Here is a 25,787-nt window from a genome sequence, read left to right on the forward strand (position 1 = left end):
TCTATTTAAGGGAAAATATAAATGCATTGTTTACAGACTAAATCCCCATTGACTACAATGGGAAAAATACACAAATGGACATCTAAATGCATTTCTCAGTCTAACACTCCCTTTCTACTATAACAGAAATCTTAAGCAAGGGAAAGAAAAAGCAAAAAAGAAAGATTAGACATCATTAGTCTCTACCATGGGAATTGCTTAGGAGCATAGACCAGGTGATCTTGCACCATCCCTTCTGGCTCTCAAGAAATCTGTTTAGCATTTTATATTAATTTAAAGAGATATACTTACAGCATGTGCTCCCTGTATTGTCCGTACAAGGTTTATTCCTTTCCACACATAAATATCACCATTCAGTGCACCAGAATACGTCACCTCATCTCTTGCACAAGCTAGGCACAATATAGTTTGGAGATCACCAGTTTTGCCAAAAACACCACGTTTTGGTGTCAACGAATTGCCACACAAGCTCCAGAACTGCAAGATAAAGTGATTTAGAGAGATGGATATTTTGCTAATCTTCTATAATTTAACATGTTCTTCTGAGAGAGAAATACTTCACTTCCAAAGTACATCTTCCATCTCCTTCTCCCAGCTTTAGTTCTCCACTTGGTTAACAACCTTTTGTTTAGTTAACCGAGTTTACCTTTCCACAAAATCTGCACTGTGGACTACGTAGGGAGGAAGGAATTTCCGCGTATCAGTATTAAAAATCAAATTGTAATTCTTTGACCAAATTATAATTTGTAAATCAGCTGTATTTTCAGTTATTTTGGAAAAGGGTTTCATAATAGAATTATCTGATTTTTCTCTGATGCAAGACACAAGTGATGCATTTTCACTTTGTAAATGTTGCATTTATACTTTACACATTTAAAGACACAATCTGATCTCAGAAATTTCTGATAAAGTTGTGACTTGCTCTGTTTACAAGTGGCCGGTCTTATTACAGGCTTAACCACTTAGGGTCATACAAAGTAGCCGTCTTTCATATTCCCATCAAACCCTGATGTTCAAACACATAAGTGTGCACTGTAAAGCCAACAAGCTGTATCTCTACACCATTAGGATTCAGATCTTTATTTAAAAGTTTTCTCTAAGGAAACATCAATTATTTTTAAAATGCCTTTTTTGATTAAAAAAAAAAGGCTTTGTAGATGTTTTAAAAAAGCTTAGAAGTTGCTCAAATAAGCTTTTCTTATATAGATGGATAGGTTTTGACATGATAAAGCCACTGTAAATATATTAAATTGCAGCTGGCAAATGTTAGCATATTATTGGCACAGTCCTTTTAGATCTTGAATCAGAAAAAAATATATCAATCAAGCTCTTGGAAATCTGTAAATGACGCAATAAACACTATGCTCAAAGAGCTATGCAATCTAGCCAAGATACTAAAGACTTTTTCCAATAAACCATCAATATATCTTAATCTAAAAGTTCCTTTTAAGAAAAAAGCAATATTTTTTTCCCCACCATAGGACCCTACACATAAGAGCAATACAGAACTTTCAAGCTGCCATCTACTGCTGTTATGTGGTAACACAGAAGGCAGTGCATGGGATAAGGGAGTGACATCCTTTAAGAAACACATCTAATGGCAGCCAAGCATTGATAATCCTGCTGACACAATTAAACCTGAAAAAGCAGCTGTTTCTGCATGTCAGTTGGCACACGCATCAAACGAAGCAGAGTGTTTTTACAGAATACTCTATTTGAAGAAGACGTGGCCTGCGTAAATCATGAATCCTGTTGTTTTGAACAATCCTTGCCCATTACAAAAGCAGGAATAGCATGCAGAGAAAAAGGAATTAAACAAAAAGTTTTTCCTTTCTCTTTCCATTGTATTTCTGTATTCTCGAAAACTGTAAGAAATGCTTTCTCAACTCATTTCACCTCAGTTAGGTGCATATTTTTATGACACCATCATCCCATATGATACTATTGACAATTCTTTTATTCTTTCTGCATTTTTGTCTGCCAGACCACAAACTCTTTTGAGCAGAGATTGTCTGCTTTTCCACTGTATATATCGTAACATGCCTAGTGCAGTCATCTGTGATCCATGCCTGCAGTCCTTAAATAGTAGTAGTAATCCTATGAAGGACCTGTCATATTATATTCCTTTCAGATACATACTCCTTTTAGATTCCATTTTAATCCATGAAATAATTATTTGTATTTTGTATCATTTCTTACATTACCTTGATGTGTTTGACACCACAGCTGACAAGCTTGTTTGGCTGGTACAAGTCCCAAGAAATATCAAATATCTGCATGAAAACAAAACAAAAACAAAACAAAAAGAAAAACCACGCCAATATTAGCAGAGATGGTCTTCCCAAGGGACAGTGAAAACAGTAAAAACTTGTACCAAATTAACAGACCATCTAAAATGCTTTAAATAGAACTACCAGAATGACTTCTTTATCCCTTCATTCAACAGTGAAGTTGAAAAAATGTAATTCATATTGTTTGTTGGTGGTTTTTTTTTCTCCTACAGTAATTACAACACATGAAAATAACAACAAAAAGGTTCATTTATGAAAATCTAAGAGACTAGAGAAATCTAAGAGATAACTTGCATTTTGATTTTCCATACTGGGAAAGGTCTAAGAAGTGCCTTAATTTTGCAATTCTTCTACATGCTCACAGTCTCAACAAAGCATACACAAATATATGAGCTACACATTTTATTTCAGAAATAAATTTATGTATCTTTCATATCTTTATATATCTTAATACAAATCCAGGCTTTATGCAAATTCAGTTTCTATAATGTAAAATATTTTTTGTTTAGACAAAGCTCTAGTACGTACACACAGACATGGTTTAACAAATTAAAACTACATTGACACTCAAATTCGTAGTAATACTTACTCTGTCTGTATGACCAGGAGCCATTGATAACAATTTTCCTTTTCTCCAGTCCCATACACAAACTGTGTTTTTTGAATCCAAACCAACTGAGACCAACCGCTAAAAATAGCCAAATTAAATAAATAAATAAAAATAACTCAATATATTAGTGAAGGCTAGAGAAAGAACAACTTGCAAGAAGAAATTCACAACAAAGTTGAGTAAGAAACAATATCTACACTTTGATGTAGAAGAAAACAAAAAATGTACCATCTTATTCCAAATGACGAGAGCTTTCTCTCTTCAATCATGACATGATCATAAAGTAAGGTTTTCTCAGATAACAACATATTTTCTGATTCGTAATACATCATCGTATATAATATACATGGCAAGCAATAAACAGGAGACATTTGCAAAAACAGATAACCTCTCTAAAGTTAACGAAATTACTTGCATTTACTTTGAATTTCATATAACTTGCAGAATTCAAGTTATTTATTTAAAAAGTTCAAGAGACACAAAGAAACAAAAAAAGATTTTCTTCAAACTTCTCAGAAACAAGAGATTTAGAACAGTTAGAAGAAGCCAAAAGTTTTTTGCTTCATTCTTCAAAACAAGTACGAGTAAATATTCCTTTTGGAATCTTTTACGAAACCAGAATCCAACAAGGTCCCAGACACACTGGATTCATTAAGTACATTCAGAAAGAGTTTGACGAGAGTTAAACTATAAAACCAGAAAAGACAAGAGATTGTACCAAGAAAGCATAGAAAACTAAAAGTTTAAGATCCTCCTGTACTCTGCAGCCTGACTTGTTTTCAACTGTGAAGACGCTTTGTGCGGATTTCTTGACAAACATCGCAGACCTTTTAGCCAGTAGCCCACTTACTATACTTGACAATCAGTGAAAATTTTATTTTCACTATAGAAATTCTCAGCAGAGATATTTTAACAGTATTAAAGAACAGAAAAAATGAAGTTTTATTTTTATATTTTTATTATTATTTTTAAAGGAAGTGAAGTCTTCTTGTTCAGTTTATGCAGAAATTGTGATAATTTTTACAGATGAAAGCTTTGCAAATCTTTTCGACAAAGTTTTTTCTCAGTGTTCGGTAGCTAATACATACACATTCAAGACAAATTTAGTTTCAATTTTTATGTAGATTGTCAAAGTGATTTTGTAACAAGCAAAAGCAAACCACAAATGTAAACTTTTTTTCCCCCAAATACAGAAACTTATTTCCAATAACGTCATTTCTTTTCTGTCTCTAAAGTTCCAAAATTATGGGAAGGAAAAAAAAGAAAGTTAAATATAAGTGATCTTCATGCTCCTTAATTATTAATGCCAACTTCAATTTTTCAGATACTCCAAAATACATTCTTGGAAGGAACATCACTTTCAGTTCCAGCTACACTTCTAACAATGTCAATTCCAGACCTACTGCACAAAGAGAAGTGTAAAAGTAGACTGGCTTTACAAATGATAAATAGCCAGCTCACACACAAACAACAAAAAAATGGCTAATGCCTTACCAGATATGAACTGATATATTTATCTTTCAAAGGCATTTGAAAGATTTATTAAATGATGCTTTCAGTTCTCTTAAGAACCTGAAAATCTTGTTACCAATCAGCATATCTCCACGGTGAAGGAGAGCTCAAAGGAGAAGGTCAAAAAACCCCCACCAACTAATGATCTCATGGAAGAATGTATTGTAAAGGAAGCTGAACTTATCTCAACACTAGGGAAACTGAAGAATAACCTTGGCGTTAGATGAAACAGCTGCACCAGCATATCACTAGATTGTCTGAGACAAATAACAAAGAATAATGTCTTCCTGAGCTAACCAGACAAGCAGGGGTGGAGAATGTACATTGCCCAACAAAAGTATAAAAACTGGACCACTAATAAACTTTGAAGAAGCAACAGGCTTGAGCTGGCTTCAATCCATGTATTCCTTCCTGGGATCTGGGGATGCCCAGAAATGCAATGGTGAGCATTTAAGACTGGTAATAGGAGTGGAGTCATGTTTTCAATGCAATTCATCTGTACGCTGCAATTGCTACTTAATGATTATTTCGTGATTTCAGTACATTGCTGTACCACTCCAATAAATCAAAATCCCATTTAATGTCAAATATTTCAAATAATTAAAATCACTATCAAACATTAAACTCTCCTCGTGGGGAGTATCTAGAAGAACCTCATCAGAGAGTACTGCAGTCTGACAAGTCTGGATGTAAAAGGAGAGGGAAGATGCAAACAAACATATTTTGCATATGGAGACATTTCCAGAGGGAGACAATTCTGGAGATCCAGATCTCAAAAAAATCTGCATCCAGCTTCCCTTTCAGACCATAAAATTTAAAGAAGTGCCAAGAAAAAGGTGATCATACGCAAACGCTAAGAAAATCAGAGTCTAAATTCCGACCATTTATGGCTTCTACCATAAAAATCACTTCTGAACGTTCCTAGAACAAATCACAGATATACATTCAAATCTCTCAAATACACACAGGGAATGCATAACTGCATACAAAAAAAAAAAAAGTTAGAGTACTCCAACAAAACAGTCTGGTAAATTCTGACCTTAAATTATTAATGCTGCCCAAATGAGGAATTGACACACAAGTTTACACTGACAAGAACAACACAGAGAAAAGACATCACTGTCAACTAGAAATGATGTTGTAGAAAGCAGCTGACTCTAGAAAGCTGCAAACAGTGAGAAATGAAAATGATAAAATCTGTAGATCAATCTGACAAACTCAAAGCCTCCCTACAATAATTTCAGTATGTTTTAACAGAAACAAGTTACAACTAGGCTTTCCTCCATTCGTGTTCAGTAGAGCCCCATCTGGTATCAATCATCTTAATAAGGACAGCCTCCGATCTCTGCAACAATACAAGAGCTCTCACAGATGCAGAGTTTCTTTACGTGTTTGAAAAAAAAAATAATGAATTACATACCTGACCATCTAAATCAAAAGCCAAGCAAGCTATACCATGTGTATGAACGTCTTTCAGAACGGATACAGTTTGCACAGTGTACGAGTCCCACACACAGATATACGGTTCTTTTCCGACTTGACCTGTTGCCACCAGCACACGTTCAGGATGCAAAGCAAGGCTGCCAAAGAAAAAAAAGATACAAAATATTTTTGCATAAAACTTCTACATTTGCCTAAGTTGTTTGCATTAGTGTTTTTCGATAGAAGTGATTTTATAGTATTTTACAATTTATAGTAGATTTTATATCATTTTGAATCAGATTCCATAATTGCTGTAATGTTTCCTTGAATACAGTTAATGCCCCCAACTTTCTTCAATTTGAACCTTCAAGCATTTCTCCAATTAAACTGATTGCAGAAGTTATTAATCTGCTGTTCTAAAACACTCGGTTTACCAAATTAAGTCAGATTTCCATACACTAAAAATACTTATTTTTCCTTTCTCTTTCTTGAAATTAAAATATACAAAGGACCAAGAAAAAAGTCAGGTGTTTATCTATCAACACGTCTATAATCAACGGAGACACATATGCATATCCAGAAGTATTTCATCCTGCGTACTCTTTGATGTCCTTTACATGAAAGGATGAGGTATCTTCTTAAGATATCTCTCAACTGATTGTACACCAAGCCAAAGCTTAAACTAGATGCTATGACCATACTAGACTTCAAATGACTGAACTGACTTGATTATGTTTGCATTAGAACAGATGCAACGAGTTCATTTTGAATAACTGTTAACTTTTCACATTGCTAACATTGCAGAGAATTTTCTTAAAGTTCATGTTTCAGAGTCTTCCGAAGTCTACAGAGCATCTTCATAACTGTGTTGTCAAATTAAGGATTATGCTAGAAAGCATGATAGTCAGCAAAGTATGGGTTTTGTTTCGTTTATGGCAGCAAGTTGCAAGGGAAGACGTGACATCTGTTGATTTATATTTCATAAAATAAAAAAGTAAGAGCACACTGCAATAGAAAACCAACTATGTTACTTGATGAGATTCTACACAGACTAGATAGAGCAGGCCAAAGTGATCTGAAAAATATCATGAGTCAGGGAGATAAACTTTCAAAAGCCAGCTACTTAATTTGGCTAAAATTTTTCCTCCCCCTACTAATCAGAGGAACGATCTTTGGAGAGTGGTGGGCAGAACCACCGCCAACATATACTTAACGTATTTATCTTCTCAACATTACTTGGGAAGGAGAAAGGTTGAGCACTTTGCAGTGATAAGATCTTACACCTGAAATTTGATTTTGATGAATGAAGTTCAAAGGGTTGAGACAAGGGGAGTCTCTCTCTCTCTCTCTCTCTCTCTCTCCTCCCTTCTCTCTCTCTATATATATATTTTAGAAATATATATAAAGATAAAGGAATAATCCAGGATAAAGATAAGTTTTATCAGGAAATGACCAGAGGATCGAACTCTGAAGATGTATATATTTCTTACATGTAAAAAGAGAAAGAGACAATTGTGTTAGAAGCTGTTTCATATTTCATGAGGCCATGCTGCACCATGTTCTATCCCTTGTATTTTTTCTCTTATCATATAGCATTTCAGATAGTTGCCGAATTTCACAAGCAAAATGCTAAGAGAGGAACCATTTAATCTTCAAACGTTTCCACAAAAGATAAAAAAGACTGTGGGCCTTGCAAAGTTTCTTCGGGAATTTCTCTTTCTCGCCATTCTGCATTACAGATCCTCAGTACAAGGATCGAGCAACCAATATTTCCCCACTTTGCTTCTCCTCCACTCCACAGGTATTTCTCTGGTTCTCTGCTTCCTTCTTTATTTGACAGAGCAACCTCATAATTAAAAAGCAATGCATGAAGGAACTGGCAAGCAAAACTTATCACATTTCACTTCAGTTCTGCCACCTAATCCTGACCAACACCTGCACATCTCCCAGAGCACACAGGCAGATGGCGTATGCATGGGGAAGTAAGAAAAGCATGTGGAGGGCGAGAAAATGTTGCATTTGAAATGATCTAATTTTTACAAAGACACTGTGAAGAGGGAGAGAGAAGACCAGATGGACAATAAAGAAATTCAAGAAGGGAAAGGAACTGAGAAGACTGACTTTTTCTTTTTTTTTTTTTGTGCTTGGAGACAAACTAAGAGGAAAAAGTAAAAATACAGCAGTCTTATGACTGATTCATGAAACATGACGTCAGGACTTTTCAATCCCATACTTAGCTCTGCTACTTTCGGTTGGTGCAACTTCAGGCAAGTGAATCACTGGAACACAGAAATACAAGTAGGGGCAATCAGATGAGGGTCACCACTCCATGACTGCAATTCTGATAGCCCTTATGTTTGAAAAACACTCAGGGATTGCTCTGGACATGCACACACTTGCAGAAACGGCCCCACACCACACCCTGCATTAACACTGCCTGCACCCCAACATTGGTGTACCATGTCCTGACCAGAAGCAAAAAGTGCAACAAGTTGCATCCGTGGTGTTCCCCAGGCTTGATTCAGGGCCAGCTCTGTTCAACGTTTTTGTCAATGATCTGGGTGCAGGACTTGACGGCACAGAGCTGCTCCAGGAGAGGGTCAGACTGGGCATTTGGGAAAATGCCTTGACCATGAGGGTGGTCAGAGACTGGGACAGGCTTCCTAGAGAGGTGGTTGGTGCCCCGTGCCTGTCAGTGCTCAAGGGGCATTTGGACAGTGCTCTCAGTAATGTGCTTGAGCTTTTGGTTAGCCCTGGAGTGAGTGGTCAGGCCGTTGGACCAGATGACCTTTGAAGGTCTCTTCCTGTTGTATTCTAATTTGACTCTATTCTGCATAAAATACTGGCTTAAAAGAAGCTCAAATATGGGATCATAGAGAAGAAATTAAGATCCAAAGCCTGTCTTTTAATCACAACAGATAATACCACAGAATTAACTGCCTTTTATCTATCATTTCAGTCTCTACAGTAAAATTCAGTCTCCACAGTAAAATCGCTAACCACCTTTTTAGATGGTCACTGAAAGAAAATAAATACGTGATAACTATTTTAAATCAGCAAGCTTTTCTGAAAAAAATCCACTGTGGAGGGATTTCAGGAAAACTGAACAGCAGAGGTGTGGGCAGCAGCTGAAGAGAGGGTTACCTGCAAGCAACTTTCCTCTCTATTTCTTCCAACCCAAGGAGTGAAGGATTGGTTAAAGTACTACTTCCAACTTTTTTAGCTCTAGCTTTTCAGGACAGGTTGAAGAGGGAATGAGTCAAGGGACTGCTACTTCTATTACCTACACTGAGAAAAAGAAAATTGCCACAATTATTTATGTGACTTTCTTATGAACTACAAATGATAAGATGCTATTCCTTCAATATTCAAGTCTTGACTACTTTTACATCAACACGGCAAGTTCCAGGTCTGAAATTTTGAGCTCTGACCAAACCTGAAGGATTAGACTCCAGTTTTCAGAGACCTGAAGATCCTTTACCAGGTCTTTTGTTGGACTATGAGTGATTGAGCAATCCTTACAGATATCACAATAAATACCAGATATATGGTACCTTGGTCTAACCTCCTAAGTAAAAGCACAGCTACAATTCACACATTCAGAAATTTTCATTATTAAAGCAGCCCTGAGCAATGCACTGCATGCAACTTATTAATGCAGAAAGAAAAAAAAAAAATCTAACTAGAATAGGTGCCTAGCATGGACAAACATTTGCTATCCAGGGACTACTTCACTCATGTACACATGATGCATTTAACAGAAACAAACAAGCACAAGATCTCTCTGGATATTCCCAGAGGAGATCTCGCAGACAGCTCTGCAGAGGTGTCCAACTACAACGCTCCAAGTGCTGGAGTGGTGGCTTACTGTCCATGGTCAGTCCCTGCAGAAAGGCAGAAAACCATGATTGGGGCTCAGCTCTCAAGACAGCAGCCAGTGCTGTTCGTGTAGGCTCCACAGGCTTCAGGTCCGCTGATCTCTCACAAGGATTTTCTTGTGATTTTTTTTCTCCCTCCTGTGTAGGGGTAGGAGAATGCTTAGTGCAAATGAGAAGCTCTGCACCCAGAAAGAAAGAACTCATGTTCCTTTTACTGTCTTGATAGTGAAAGCTGGGATGACCTCTCCAGGTTAGACTGCGGAAACTGTGCTTGCAGCTAGCCTACATAGACAGGCTGGAAAATAGTGCCTGATATTTTTTCCTCTTCGTTGAGGGATGACTAACCTGAGGAATGAGATATCACTGCCTGTCCAAAAAAGGAAACTGATATTCCTCATAAGACAAGTTTTTCAGGCCTTCCTGCTTACCTCTGGCCTCTCTGACCTGGACTTTTCCAGAGCAGATGATAGTTCTAACACAGTGTCTCCAAAGAGGCAAATCTGAAGGAAAATGTCCAAAAACGCATATATGACCATAAAATAAAGCAGAAATTAGGCTAACAAACTGCTTAGTAAAAATAATTTTGCAATTGGATATAAAATTTGATGCTTCTAGGAAAAGTTAAGTAGAAAATCCAAAAATCTGCCTGTCACTACTGCAACAAAACCGAATAGCCAGATCTGCAGAGAACAGAAATCCACTGATATCGCTGACTGAGATGCCTTTTTCCAGATAGATATTCCAAGCAGACTGAAATACAGTATTGCAATTTTAACAGTGTACTGAAAAGGGATGTGTCTCTCAACTCAGTGCATTCAAGCTCCTCGCTTACAGTCCTGTCACAAAAGGTTCTCCCTCCCTTTCAGAACCGCACCCAAGCATTCCCCACCATTCTGACCAGACCCATACACTGTAAAATACCCAGGGTAGATTAATGATGTCAATTATTAATGCCAGCCTCTTGAAGAAACATAAAAGTTGACCATTGTATGTGTTTGGGATGACACCAGAGACACAGACGTGACCCTCCAATTTGTCTGAGGTTTGTAGTGGCAAGGGATCCTGCAGGAGAATAGTCTGCAAAAACCCTACTTTATTATAAAACAAATCAAGATTTTTTCCATCTTCCCTTGTTTTGTTCTGAGCATTAGCAGGCATTGATTAATACAGACAAGCTGCAGACAAGGATACAGTATTAAAGATGATGTTTCCTTAGCAACAATATTGGATGAAAATCCAAGAATATACTCACGTGACTACTCCTGAGCTTCATAAAACTAGGACACCAGTAAAAATGAACAAAAAGTACTGCTGCAAAATAACACTCCCAGATATCTATTAATGAAGAGTTAATTTCAAGTGTCAAATTGTTTCTATGAGTAAAAAGAGAAAAATATCTTCATCGTAAGTTTAGAGATATTTTATGTATAGTAGTAGATAATCTCTTATTTGCTGTCACTTACCCGTATTTCTCCAGAAAAAAATAATAGGAGAAACTACATTTATGTCATACTGCCTCAACTGTCATAGGAGGAAGAGCTATAAGCAGAAAACATTTCTCATAACAGTTTACATAGATCAAATCTGGGCAGGCTTATTTCCCATAGACAAAGCAAACCACTACTCTTCACGAAGCATCATTACTAGGTCTTCCATATACCTGTTGTCACAGCACCAAGATCATGTAAAGCTTTTTCAAGATTCCTTAAAGTGTGCAGGCATAAAACTTCAAAGTAAGAGAGTCTGTAATGTGGATCGGGCAATGGGAAGGTATAATAATATTACAATAATAGTGATTATTCCCAGATGCAGTTTCTCTTATTACTGTTCTGTATTCTCAGACGCATCCAAACGTTTTTAGATTAGCAAGAAGTAAGAGTTGAAGCTAACATAAAACTTGTCAAAAGAGGCTAGTAAGTCCATTATCAACAGACTCTACTTGTCATTCACTGAAAAACACATTATCATCAGGCATAAGAAAAGACACATATCACAATTTCTGTTGTGAAGTTTATTCTTAAAACCAAAATAATTTTACAAGGTTAGTAAACTACAGTTCAAATAATTTGTACTTCCCATTCTCATCTAAAAACAAAGGTCTCCAAATAAGTAACCTTGATGATGCAGCATTCTTGCTCAGATGAGCTGAGAAGAATGCACAGAAGATCCAGGACAGACAACTGGAAAGCTGGCAAGAATCTTGTAAAATTCACCATTGCAAAGCCCTAAGTTTTAATTTTCTTTTGTTCTTTTTGTAAAAAGGTGTCAAATCTTTTTTGTTGTTGCAACAGTATTTTTTCTACTTTAAAAAAAACCACAGAACTTTTATTATAGCACAACTTTTTTTGTTGAACAAACTGAATTCCAAACAGCTCTGGTTAAAAATCTGCATGCTTCTGGGCAACAACAACAAAAAGTTGGAGGTCTTTTCTTTATTAATACTGATTGCCAAAATCTTTTCTAAAATCTGATTTAGTATTTTGATTATTTTGCATTTTCAAAGAATAAAATAAAGTATTATGCTCTTGCTGAAGTGTCTTTTCTAGACTGATAAAATTACTGATTCTCTGAAAGCACCAGAAAAATTGTTCCCAAAACATAATCCATCAGCTGGAGTTTATCCAAGTCTTGAAATTTTTATATGAATCTATGCAGGTATGTATGTAGGTATTCTTAAGGACAAATATATTTTATTTACATTTTATTTAAATATGGACACTATTGAAACATCCAACTCCAACACTGTGCAGGGTGATGTTAGTCATACTCAGAATTCTTTTTGCAAAGGAATTCTCTTCTGTCCCATTTCTAACTGCTTTCAAAATACTGATTATGGCTGTTCGTTTCCAGAACATCCAAACAAGCAATGCAACAGAACTCAAAAGCCTAGACTCATGACAGTAAGAACTATACTGCAAGAGTAGTACAGAAAAGCATCTAAGATGCTCTAGATGAGCATCCAGAAAATGTTCATCTCACTGATCTGTGCTATCATTTATAGGCACAGCTAGACATCATCATATCTTAACAAAGCGGTGGGAACAAAATCTCATTTACTTTATCCAAAGGCTTGTTTGTAAGAGATTCTGAATGAGAACCGTTTAGTCTTTTCCCTGTTCCAAAACTCAGGAGAAGAGAAAAAAGAGACAAGATGATCTTCAAAGAGAAGGAAAGGGTTAGAGTGAGTGTAGTAACACTGATGCAAAGTTTCCAACTGAACAGTTATGAAAATTGAGGAAAAAACATTCTTGGAGCTATATGCCACTTCACGCCGATAGATGCCTGGTTTTGCCTCGTGTAGACACCTTCTCCACTGCTGAGGGTGCAGTTGGCTTAAGCATTCTAGTAAGAGAGTTAACACCTCCAGAAAAGATTTTTTTTTTCTGGAAAATTTTTCTTTTCCAGAAAAGATTTTTTTTTCCCTTCTTTTCAAATATAAATGATTTTGCCAGTGCCAATAGGAACCCTCTTTGTTTCTGATTAAATACAGGGAGAAAAGGAAACAATGTCAAAAATCCACATCGCAATTATACTTCCTCTCAGTCAGTGCACAAAATCCCATTGCAGTGTTTGCAGAATTAGAAATATAAACACTAAAACATTTAAGGTCAAAGTGTTTACTACAAATTTTCGAGCCAGGAAAGATGCAAAAATTTCTTTCCAGAAAAAGATTATTTTTGATGTGCCTAACTTCACAAGCTAACTAAATAGGCTTGTTTGAGGCACAAAATATATATATTTGTAAACCTTCACTATTATGGTAAAGGTCTTAAAACAACATTTTCTCGGGGTATCTCTGTAACAAGACTGTTACAAATTTCATCCAGTCATTACCATTTGCTTCTTCTCCAGTGCAGACCTACAACACTTTTTAAGCTACTAGACTAATCTTCCCTTTGTTATTTTTGAAATTTATACAAGATGTTTCAGTATTTTATAGGGAAAAAAATAAACCACAGATTATACAATTTTCTTTCATATTTCTGAACAAGTCATGTAGATTAAACAGCGATTCATTCTTCTCTCCTAGGGGACATATTATGAATAACTTATCAGAATATGTGAGAACCTATCATTTGAATATTCAAGAATGGAGTCATGGAATAATTAGTGACAATTTTTGAAAGGTTTTTCTTTTGTACAGAAAGGTCACTGTGATAAAATTAGCGATTGGCTTAAAATAAGGAATGGTGGGAAGAAAGCAGTGACAGAGCTGCTAGTGAGATAAGCTGAGACAAGCACAATATCCTGTGCTTCAGTGGGCTCTGTTTCATTACAAACCCAAAAAGGGTTAGAGTAGAAGGGAACATGAAGACAACCTGCGTTTTGCCAGCCCTGGAGACCAAAGATCTGCTAGATATCTTCGTGAGCTCCTGAGAGCACCAGGTGTTCTGCAGGTGTTAGTCACACGTTTTCCTACAGAAAAGTAAAGTCAAGGACATTTACCATCCCAGCATCTCACTTGATGCCCAGAAAGGTGAAATGAGCCAGGGCACCACTTAAAGTTGGGACAACACCTGAAGCATCATTTAGGAACACCATGCAAATGTGATGGGGGCCAGAATGCTTTAAAGAAAGTAGCTGAAATTCTCATTTTGCTTGCTGTCTTGATAACCACAAAGCAACAGCATAGACATATAACAGGAATATTTACATGAAATACTGTCTGCTAAAACAAACAAACAAGTCCCCATGTGTACCAGAAGCAGAACTGGAAGGCACGGGAAAATGCAATACTGAAAGGACTCCAAGGTCAGTGGGCATTTGGTAGGCAACGGAAACTGTTGCACATCTGGATCCACTAGCTTCATTACTAAAAACCACTACAAAGGAGATGATAGATAAATAGCATTCATGAGCAATACTTTCAAGAAAATACAAGTATTCTGTTCTAAAATTATGTTTATCTCTAGGATAAGGATCCAGCTATGTATTCCCAATAAGGTAACATAACATATTCTCATTACCGTAAGTAAATACTGTAACCTGCAAGAGACAAATATCAGTTATTTATAATTGAACTTACTGCTGGAATGTCTCATAGGTTATTCATTTTTAGAGCATTAATTTCTATGATAGAAGCAGCAATTAATAAAGCATAAAGTAAAAAAGGAACCTGTGACTAAAAATACAAATATCTAAAAATGCAACCTCAATCAAAAAGCAAAACGGAAAAAAAAAAAAAAGAAAAACACTAAACCAAACATTTACCACTTCCTTACATTATTCTGTTATTCCTCTAAGTACTCTGGAAGAAAAAATTAGCTTCAAATGTCACATTCAGCACAATAAATCCTCAGGCAACCACGAGATGCTGTCAGATGCCTTGTCCTGATCTAAGATAAAGCATCATTCACCTTGCTTGCTCTTGTGGAGGGATTATAAACAGGGAACGAGGATTAACACAGTTCTAAAAGTCAGGAGCAGGTTTATACAGTTGTCAGCTAACCAAAACACAGAACTAATCCACTCATTCTGTATGCATGCTGCCTAGATAAGATGGAGACATCTCACCACCACTCACCCTCAAACAACTAAAATGCATATAGCTTTCTAAGTGACTTCTACCCCTAATCATATCTTTGCCCTATAATTTTAGAAAATTATATAGGGGTGTGTGCATAACGTTTGCACGCATCTACACAACAGTGATATTTTAGGAGCTTTTTTTTATTAAAACATTACCCTGTAATTCAGAGAACTGAAGAATTGCTATTTTTATAACATATCCAACTAGATCTAGTCACAAAAAGTGTTCCACGTAAATAGAAAGAGGCAAAGCAGTGAAAATTCTTTTCCATCTAGTCCTTTAGAGCATCATTATAAGACTCTCATATCCACAAACTTTGTTCTCCAATTCCACTAAAGAAAAATTCAATATGCAATCAAGACTGAAAAGTATGAGCTGGAGATGAGAACACAATGTCTTTACTAGAACTATGGGCACTTTATAAACACCATTTTCAGCCTGGACACATTTGCTTTACTATTAAGTCTCATCCTTTGCCTCAGTTTTGCTTCTCTTCTCTTTAGTTGAATCCTTCACACGAACTGCACATTTTATTTACATATAATTTTGTCAAATATCCAGTACAAAATATCTTGTATAAAGACAAAGTTTAAACCATATATACCCTACAGACAACACAACATTGATGGAAAAAATTCCCTGCATGTCATCTGTCACAGACCTGGCTAAACCACCAGTAGTACCACTTATGGTATCTGTGAAATCAACCAATTTGTTGAAATGACATTATTCTCTGCAAAGTTATGGCACTTACTCTTTGGACACATTTCCCCTGTTTCTTGGAAGCAGGAGGGAATTTCAAACAAGTCTGCTGATATGAAATAAAATTTGAGTACTGTTCACAGAAGAAATCTAATGCGGCATATTTTCGTCCTAAAGTGAATAGCATCGCTAACCAAGTTATCTTCACCGAGATATATTTAGACATGTGCATAAGCATTCTAAAATGTATGTTAGCTTGACATTACTCTCATGCAAATTCAGCAATGTAAACATCAACTTTGCATGTTCCTAGCAAACATGGGTGTATAATACCTTAGCAAACAGACTAATCCCCTCTAAGTAATATTGCTCATCAATTTTTCTATATTTTGATGATTTTAACTAATTTCACAGTATTACTTTAGAGCAAATAAACCTCTTCCTTCCTATTTAAATCCTGGTTTAGTTTGTTGTTTTTGTTTTTTTCCCCTCGCACTATGATCTCCAAAGGTTACCACAACATTAAAATGCCATATAAAGCATTTATCAAGATACCCAAGTCTTCTGTAAGAGACTAGTTTATTCAACATTATTTTTTAAGCCAAACTGATCTTGATTGAAGATTGCAAGAACGTAATAGAGCTGGAATTTCTGAGTGTGGGATCCTGGGCCTGAGACCTGAGATCCTGGTGTATGTTTGTTTCCTTTATTACTACGTACCTATCTTAAATTCTAGTAGTTCTGTTAATATTTGGACTATCTAAAGTAAATAAACCCCGTGAACAAAATGGCTTACCTCTGTTCAGAAAAAGAGGCACTTCAATTCCCAACTCAGGAGGAGTTATTACTGCTTTTGTATGAATCCATTGCTCTTTAGCATGGGAATATCACTCTGATGCAAAAACAATGCTAAGAGGTGAACCCCCCAAAATATTTGTCAAAGATGATCCCACGCTTATTCAAGCAATGTAAAGCTGGATATCATTGTTAGGATGGGAGTTAAAATAAGGGATTTCTTGACTTAAATGAGAGGAAGTAATGTGTGTGTTTTAAGGCAAAAGAACCAGACTGATCAGGGGTATACAGATCTTGATCCATCCTGTGTGCAGACCAAAGCAATAGGCGCTATAAAGAAAAGCTCCTGTGGAAGAGCAAGCAGTGACATGAAATTCAGAAAAATGGCTGAAAGGATTGTCCCCTGCATCTTCTGAAGTAATATCTGAATACCCAGGGCTTTGATAGGAGGACAGGCGTCAGGCACCACCTTACAGATCGTATTAGAAAAAGGAGTCTACCTCTCAACAGCGACAAGGACTTCCTGTCAATAGAAAGTCTTTTTCAACTAAGCCCAAGAAAGTCACTCTGCAGAAGACATCTAACATTTCTCTGAAGATTTAATAATACAGACGTTCTCTAACAGCTAGGTAAAATACCAAGAAAAAAACACTTTTCTAATGGAAATGGTCAAAGACATCTTGCTTTAAATGCACTGTAGCAGTGCAATATCTCGCCTATCACCAAAATAATAGATGTGCCAGGATGTGGTCTTCAAAAAGACGTAATTTCTTCATGTTCACAGGCTGATGACAATGTCTCTAAGAGTGATTTACTCAAAGCATGTATCAGTTACTACTGAATAATATTATCTGTCCTCTGTAATGCTGCAATCACTTTGCTATTTTCATGACCAAACAGCAAATTGAAGCAAAATACAAAAAGCTTCAAATGAAAGTAAAGGTAGTAAACAGGGAAAAAAAGTTCCAGGGATTTATTATCAGATTGTAATTCTTTGTGGGTTCTATCTTCTGCAATGTATGACTGATAGGTGTCAAAAGCCTGGCTTAAAAATTCAATCTTATCTTTTGCTACGAAGTATTAAGGTAACTTGTGCCTGTTTCTCATCTTCGTGGTGCAAATCAAGCACTGTATTTTGAAGAATAATGTCTCTTTCTATTGTAGCAACTACAACAGCAATCCAAATGGTAATACTGGTGTAGAAAGGAAAGTCTTTTTAGTCACTAGAGTAACCAGAGTGATCTGAGCCCTAATGCAAGAGTTATACACACCTGTAACCTTACTTTCCGCAAGGTATTTATTTTGCTGGTGTAGCAGGGGAAATTCAGACTAAACCAGATTCTGGTGCGAGTGCTGTCTTACCATGCAGAAAATCCCGATTGTATTTATTTTGAAGAGAATTTGACAGCATCTAGGTTAAACATTCAGATGAATTATTAAGATGGCCTGGGGAACTTTTACTCTCTGCCACATCACTTGAAAAGAAAATTAAAATTACAAAGTTACTTGAAATTATTTCAAGTGCTCAGTAACTCTGTTTACCACATGAAAGTACCAAAAGCAAAAGATTATTCCAACCTAAATAAATATCTTATAAATGAAACAATTTCACTGATATTACGGTAACAGCATCATAATTCTAAATGTATCTTAAGATATCTACATTTTAAACTGAGCGTATGACTGATCCTTATCAATGTGAACTAGACAACTTTGCCACGTTTCTGAGTAGTACTTTACTTCTCTTAATTTCCTTGACACCAGATAAAAGTGCTGTCCTAAATCAAAAACTTAACTGTCTGTAAGTGATGTAATAATAATTTAAAAAATTGTGTAAATTATATTTTGAAGTAAAATAAAAACACAAACACCTAGAGATACTACAAAATGTTAAACTAAATTCTCCAGCTTTTTAGCTTCATGCCAATATAAGCTTAAACTTTAAAAACAACAACATCAAAAAAAGATGATGTAAAACTAGAGTTTTTAAATATTTTTATATAGTTTTGGGGACATTTTATAATCATTTCTTTTTTATTTCAAGTTATGTACATTTCAGAAAAATACAGTGGTTGGGTTAATAATTACAGTAAAATCTAAACTCAGTTTTTGATGTGTCAGATAAAATAGCATGCTATGTTTTATTAATCTAAAACTCAGAAAAAAAGATGAACTCAACTTTAAAAGCTGAAGTTTATTTCATTGCCTTAACTGAAGCTTTAAATTTTTAACAAAAACCAAACATTTCACTTCAGAGAAACCCTTCAAAAGAATTATTTTATTCAAACATATTAAGCGACTGCCTATTGCTGTGTATGCTATCATAATAACATTGTAAACGCAATAATAAGATAACTTCATAATGCCGTTACGAAATCAGCCAGGTACATAATCTACTTTCCTATCTATATCAAGAGGATAACTAGTGAATTAAACATCTAAAAAGCAGGTAAGCAGAATTATAATTGCTTTGATTGCAATTTGGAAAAATGTAAAGAATAGGGCAGACCCCAACATTTCTGCACACAATTCTTTTAATTTTTTAACGATCAAATGCTATTAAGCCATTGGTTGCATTTCCTATCCTTCCGTGACATGTTGTCCTAGAGCCTCACGTTGTCACATTAGTTCAGAGAAAAACAGCCAACTACCGATTCAAGAAAAGCGTTTCCTACAGCGCCAAGATGTTTTGACCTGATCTGCCCCTGCCTCGCACGCTGACAGAATCAGACCAGAAGGTGATGTGACTGCTGGCTACGAAAAGCGCGATGCATGAAGGCAAGCTTGCAAGCCCGTAGCCCCTTGCTGTGTAGGTCTACTTGAATTAACTTCTGGTGTGTTTTAGATGTTCACTTCTGGTTGGATGTCTTTTGGATTTGCATTTATGCAGTTTTAACTAGAAAAAAATGTCATTTAATATGCATGCATACCACAAACAACAGGCACATTCTAGTCCCATTCAAAATTGAAAAGGAAATGTTTTATTCTGTATTCTTAAAATATTTTCATTTCATCAGATTAATCCACACAGAAGATACTTTAAAAAGATAACACACAAAGCTCTGGGCAAAAAAAATATCTTGAAACAAGGATTCGACAACGACGCCCTCAGCCAACATCTACCAGCCTGGTACAACACAGACATCACCTCGCAGTACTTAAACCACTCAGAAAACTTGCTTTTCTCAAGGAAAAAACAGAACATTCTCTCTCACTTCTTTAAGACATGAAAACAAATCTTCCCTCTGGAGTTTTACACACCTGATGGTCTGAGAGCACTTACCACGAAAAGCTGGACAGAGCGTAATTGGGACTTTGGCAATTACTTCTGCTGTAAGCATTGCCATTTTGACTGACAGACAGTCAAAAGATACTTGAGCTAGAGGCTCAGAGGAGGACTGATTAGTATAATTATGACATAATTTAGGTCCCATTAAGTCAGGAGTTCTTTAATGGAGGGAAATAAACTGATTATGCCTTTAAAGAACATCTGGAGATAAGAAAGTGAGAGGCATTGGATTTCTCATTTGTATAAACACAACCAACACGGCACCACATAGGCCTAAGAATTAGTTAAGGAGAAGACTTGATTTTAAGGTGAAAATCCAAACTTTCTGGAAAAAAATCAGTCTCTCAAAATACTGTATTCAGAAGTGCAAAAGCTATATTGACAAACAGTCTTGGTGAATCAACCTCGCCAAGTGATTTGGGTTGCCGTAGTGGAACTGCACACGTTGCATGATTTCACCATTACCTTGCATCCTTTGAAGCAAGAACCCGATTTCCTCACCAAGCTCCTCATCAAACGAACCCCACTTAAAATGTCAGAGCAGGGACTGGTTGACATGGGAAGAGACCCCTGGAAGTCATCTTACCCAACCTCTCCTACTTAAGCAGGGCTGCCTAGAGCCAGTTGCCCAGCACTATGTCCAGACATCTTCCAAATGTCTCCAAGGATGGAGGCTCCGCAACCGCTCTGTTCCAGTGTTTGATAACCCTCGCAGTAAAAGTTGTTTCCTGACACTCAGAGCCTCTCATATTTCAGCTTGTGCCCATTGTCTCTTGTCCTGGCCCCAAGTGCCACTGAAAAGAGCCTTACTCCATCTTCTTTACACCTGCCCTTCAGGTATTTTTATACATCAGTGAGATCCCCCTCTGAGGCTTCTCTTTCTGGGCTAAGAAGTCCCAGCTCTCTCAGCCCTTCCTCGTAGGAGAGATGCTCCAGTCCCTTCACCACCTTAGTGGCCTTCCACTGTACTCTCCAGTACGTCCTCATCTCTCATGTTCTGGGGGTCGCAGGAATGGACGCATTGCTCCAGCTGTGGCCTCACCAACGCTGAGTCAAGCAGATGGATCACCTCTCTTGACCTGCAGGCAATACCTTGCCTGATGCAGCCAAGAATAGCGTTCACCCTCTCTGCAGCAAGAGCACACTGCTGACTTAGGTTCAATGCAGTGTCCACTAGGACCCCCTGGGGCTTTTTCTGCAAAGCTGCTTTCCAGCCACCCAGCCCCAGCACGTACTGGTGGTGGTGGGGTTATTCCTACCAAAGACTTTCCTTGGGACTTCACAACAAGACTGCCTGACCAAGACAACCCCAGTAAATGGGGATGTATGCACCTCATAGTTTCCAATGCAGATTTGAGGTTTAGGTTGGAAATTAGGAGACATTTCTTCTCAGAAAGAGCAGTCAGGCATTGGAACAGGTTGCCCAGGGAGGTGGTGGGGTCACCATCCCTAGGGGTGTTCAAGGAAAGATTGGATGTGGTGCTTAGGGACACGGTTTAGTGGGTGACATGGGTGGTAGGGTGATGGTTGGACCAGATGATCTTGGAGGTCTTTCCCAACCCTAAGGATTCTATGATTCTGTGATAACCGTAATATGGATTTTACTCCTGTTTTCTTCCAGTAATGTTATTCAAGGATACAAAGCGGGATGACCGGACTTCTTCAAAGACTATGACTGTTGAAATAATTTAGGGTTTCTATTTCCACAAATAAATAAACAACAGAGTTCCCTTCTAGAAAGGAAGATCTGGACTACCCAGAGCTCAGCTATGTCCAAAAAATTCCTCCCGAGAACACGCTGAAGCACAATTTTCCTCTATCACATTAGTAATGCAAAAGAACAGAAGAGGTTGCCTCTCACCACTACGTAGTGGATTACTAAGAAAAGTTCTCCTGATGCCACAGCTGTGGTATTCACTCAGTTACATTCCCCAGCATCTGAAATACACAACTAACTGTGAAATTCCTGGTGAAAATGCATACATTTCCTGCCAAACCAACCGACGGAATTCTATATGATAATTTTTTGTAGCTGCACATATCTGCTGCTCAACATTTGTGCTTGATTGTTACCTGGTGCTAGGTCAGAGCCACATACCATTTATTCCAGGCAAGAACAAGACAATAAACCTGACAGCAAATACCCTAGCTTTCAATTACTTGAATTATTTACTGAGGTTTTTGAGAACTAGGACGGATCTTAGGGTGTCAGTCTACTGGAGGATTAGAAATGATGGAAATAAAGTAAATTCCCTCTACGTTAGACCTTATAATGGAAGGTGTCCCTGCCCACGGAAGGGGTGTTGGAAACAGGTGATCTGTAAGGTCCTTTCTGACTCAAACCATTCTATGATTCTGGGATACATTGTTATTAAACCTTTTTTTTTTTGCTCTTTTTCTTAGAAAACAATTTCTCTTCTTTTATAGGGTTTTCTTGTGAAATGCATCAAAAGGGCACAAACAGGGGCAGAATGATACAAGGTGGCAGTGGAAATACACAGCATCTTCACAGAAGTCCAACAGATAGGTATCCAAAGTGATAACAATGCATAATTAACAAAAAGAGGATGAAGAAAAGACCCGAGGCATCATTCAAAACTAGAACGCGACCAATCACTGCGCTGAATTTCTGTCTGCAAACCACAGCTGAAAGCCATGAAGGAAGCCTGAACCTGCCTCCAGGAGAGCATTTACTGGTAGCAGACTGAGACAGCAGCTGCCAGAGTCCAGCTTCTTAGATAGTGACATCTGGACTAACTTTGAGAGCAACAACAGATAGAAAAATCTGCTTCAAACTGAGCTGGTGGACAGCACCAACGCCAGGGAGCAGACACGATTGCTGAGGTTTTGATTCCCACCAGAACTTCAGAAATGTTGATACTAGGGGGAAAAAAAAAAAAAAAAAAAGGTTATTTTGCCCTGGAATCCAAGGGCAAGGTCAAGGTGACAGAATCTCAAGCAGGATAATCTCTTGTAGATTGAGGCAAATTATTAGATATAAGAAGATGACAGTGTGCCCAAAAAGACCACGTTTCAGAGTGGCCAGAGTTTTGGTTACTTCTTGTTCCTTAGGAAATAGAGTCCAAAAGAATTCCTACGTATCTCACAGCAACAAACAAGAAAAACCATATTAATGAAAGCTGTGATTTGTAAAATTAACTGTTTTGCTAAAAACAGTGAAATTCCCTCTCTGTCAGAACACAGAGAAGTGTTTGCCATTCATTCAACCTGTCTTGGGTACACATCTGCTTTCTGTAAGCATGCAGCCCCTATGGTCTTGAATACAGAGAGCCATGAAGGGAAGACAGAACCAGATATTTTTTAACCAAACCAAAAAGGCAGTAGCTGAAGATAGTGCCAATTACCTTCTCCTCTAACAGAGAATCTGGTAGTTTCTGGTAATAGAACTTCTAGCAAAAAAAATTAACATTTTTTAGAGATCAGCACAAATTCAAGAGGTTTTTTTTAGCATGAGATGTGCTGGCATTAGTAGTAAAATCCAAATGTATCACAGGCATCTGAATCAAGTAGTCCCAATTTACTAGCGATAGAAGTTCTAGGAAGAATGTACACCAGCACTACTATTTGCCAGTTAACTGATGTGATGGATGTTACACACGGAGGAGAGGGGTAACTCTTCCTCAGTCCTCCTAATTCGTGTCTCTGTTTTGAGAAAAATGCCCTTCCTCTTCTTTCTTCAAAACTGTACAGCCTGGATGTTTACGCAGATGTTTTGTGACACTGTAGAGATAACAATGTGAAAGGACAGACTCACAGACCAGTGCTTTGTTCAAAGTGAACAACAGATGCCATGGAAAGCAAAATGTGCATTTTGTTAAGCCTGTTAAAAATCTCCAAAAGAAACACTGACTTGATCTTAGGCTTTGCTTTTCCTTTTAACTAGAATCATCAATTCCAAGTAAAAAGATAACTCCCGGTAAAATTCCAATTCCACAAAGCTCACAAAAAAGTGACTGTCACAAAGTAAAAAAAAAAAAGGAATCTAAAAGTTTGCTTGGAGCACACCAGCATACAGAGTAGCCCTGGTAATATCAAACACTCTTGCCAGCAGACAGTCATTTTAAAAGGTGGATGAGTTCAGAATTCCCAATTTTCTCACCTTCCACGAGAGAAAGCAAAGTACAGAAACACACTTCAGCTATCCCAGACAAACAAGGAGCCTCAACATGAGCATCACGTTACGCTGTGCCCCAAGGGGGCATCTTCTGAAACCTTTATACAGATCAGGATTAAGTATGATCCCTCTAAGTTCTCTCAGATGAGGGAATGACGATCTACGTGAAATAACTCATTATTCTCTAAATAACTACAGTTATGGAGAGAGAACAAAGATCTAACTTGAAGACATTGTTTCTTGCTCCTCTACTGTAAAGCACACCAACGTACAACTCACAAGCTAGCTTTGTTGTTTATGAAATCCTACAGAAGACACAGTTTAAATCATTAACTTTGCAGGGGTTATTCCCTTGCCTTCCAAAATGACTATCTCCTCCATACACACAGCCCAGGCTGCAGAGGAGATCTCATCCTCTGCAAACTCAGCAGACATTCATCAGGTTATGCTGCTGGCAATGGACAGCACTATCAAAGTAAGGCAGCTGAGACTTCATGGAGACGATTTACTCCCTCATGTAAAAAACCTTCAAGAAAATCTCAGCTACCAGCATTCTCTAAAGGTGCAAACTTCCAGAGTACTTCTGCAGCTGGGCAATGTCTTCCACAAGTGTCCACGCACACGCAGGAATCAACAACAAAAAGAAGTGCTGATGCACAAAAGAAGGAATAGAAATAAAAACAAAACCATGATACTCTCTGCGCTCCAGAATACTGGTTTGATTTCTGGACACTAATTCTCAGAAGAGATAAAAACCAAAAGATCACCACAAGCAATAAAAGTTATCTTAGAAATAGATCGCAGCTGAATGACTGAGACGTTGAATTCAAATAAAACCAGAAAAATAGACGAGGCCCTAAGTGATCCTAATTCCTCTCTCCTAATACAAAAGACCGTTCAATAGAACTAAGACACAAAACACAGAAAGAAAGCTCTCCTCTTTTAGGTACACAGTGAACTCACAGGGTTAAACCAAAGCCAGAGGTGAAATTGTAATCAAAATTGAGATGAGACATTTATACTGGAAATAAATTACATGTAAACATCAAATCATATCTAAAAAATCTTACAGCAGGTTTATAGGTTTTTGTTTAATAAAAAGACTTTAAAGTCCTCAGCAGATAGAAGCCAATCTAACTGCCAGAGCTAGACAGAAATTTTCCCCAGGACAACATTGTCTAGCTGTCCATTCATCTAATACAACTGTCTACTATTAAAGATAAGAACTGGTCTCTGGCTTAAGAATTGCAATTCCTCTCTTCCTGACTGCTGCTTAAAATTAGAATGTCATTCAGTGCATGCTAATGATACAGAAGTTCTCATAATGAGGAGTACTAATAATACCACCATGAAGCATGCAATCCATCCTGCTCTGTCTTCATAGCTGCAGAGCTATGCTCAATGAAGTTTGATTCTCTAAATACCCAAGTTTTTCAGACAGCAGATCTGCTTTCACAAGTGAGATTCTACACTCGCAAAAAGACTACCAAACCTCCAGTCGCTTCTGCTAAAACATCACAAATGTCTCAGCGTTAGGACGGTACCTGCTGAGCACATTAAAACACAACACATATTAATTTTTTTGTGCTATGATAGTTGAATGTAAGTAATGTTGATTGTTGT

At 37.2% G+C, this 25,787-nt stretch overlaps 1 protein-coding gene across 6 annotated transcripts in view; it reads right to left on the reverse strand.

Annotated features, from left to right (window-relative positions):
* EML5 (EMAP like 5) overlaps nt 1–25,787 on the reverse strand; it is a 112,919-nt gene that overhangs the window by 85,055 nt on the left and 2,077 nt on the right. For all 6 annotated transcript variants that reach the window (XR_013951554.1, XM_080592993.1, XM_080592994.1 and 3 more), the window contains exons 2-5: nt 5,834–5,993; nt 2,881–2,979; nt 2,205–2,273; nt 292–477 (exon numbers count right to left, since the gene is read on the reverse strand). Coding sequence is in view for 5 of the 6 variants with exons in the window: in XM_080592993.1 (XP_080449119.1) it covers nt 292–477; nt 2,205–2,273; nt 2,881–2,979; nt 5,834–5,993 (514 nt within the window). In the remaining variant the exon portion in view is untranslated. The remainder of the gene's footprint in view (nt 1–291; nt 478–2,204; nt 2,274–2,880; nt 2,980–5,833; nt 5,994–25,787) is intronic.

Source organism: Anser brachyrhynchus (assembly GCF_964034855.1).
Source record: "Anser brachyrhynchus genome assembly, chromosome: 5".
NCBI lineage: Eukaryota > Metazoa > Chordata > Aves > Anseriformes > Anatidae > Anser > Anser brachyrhynchus.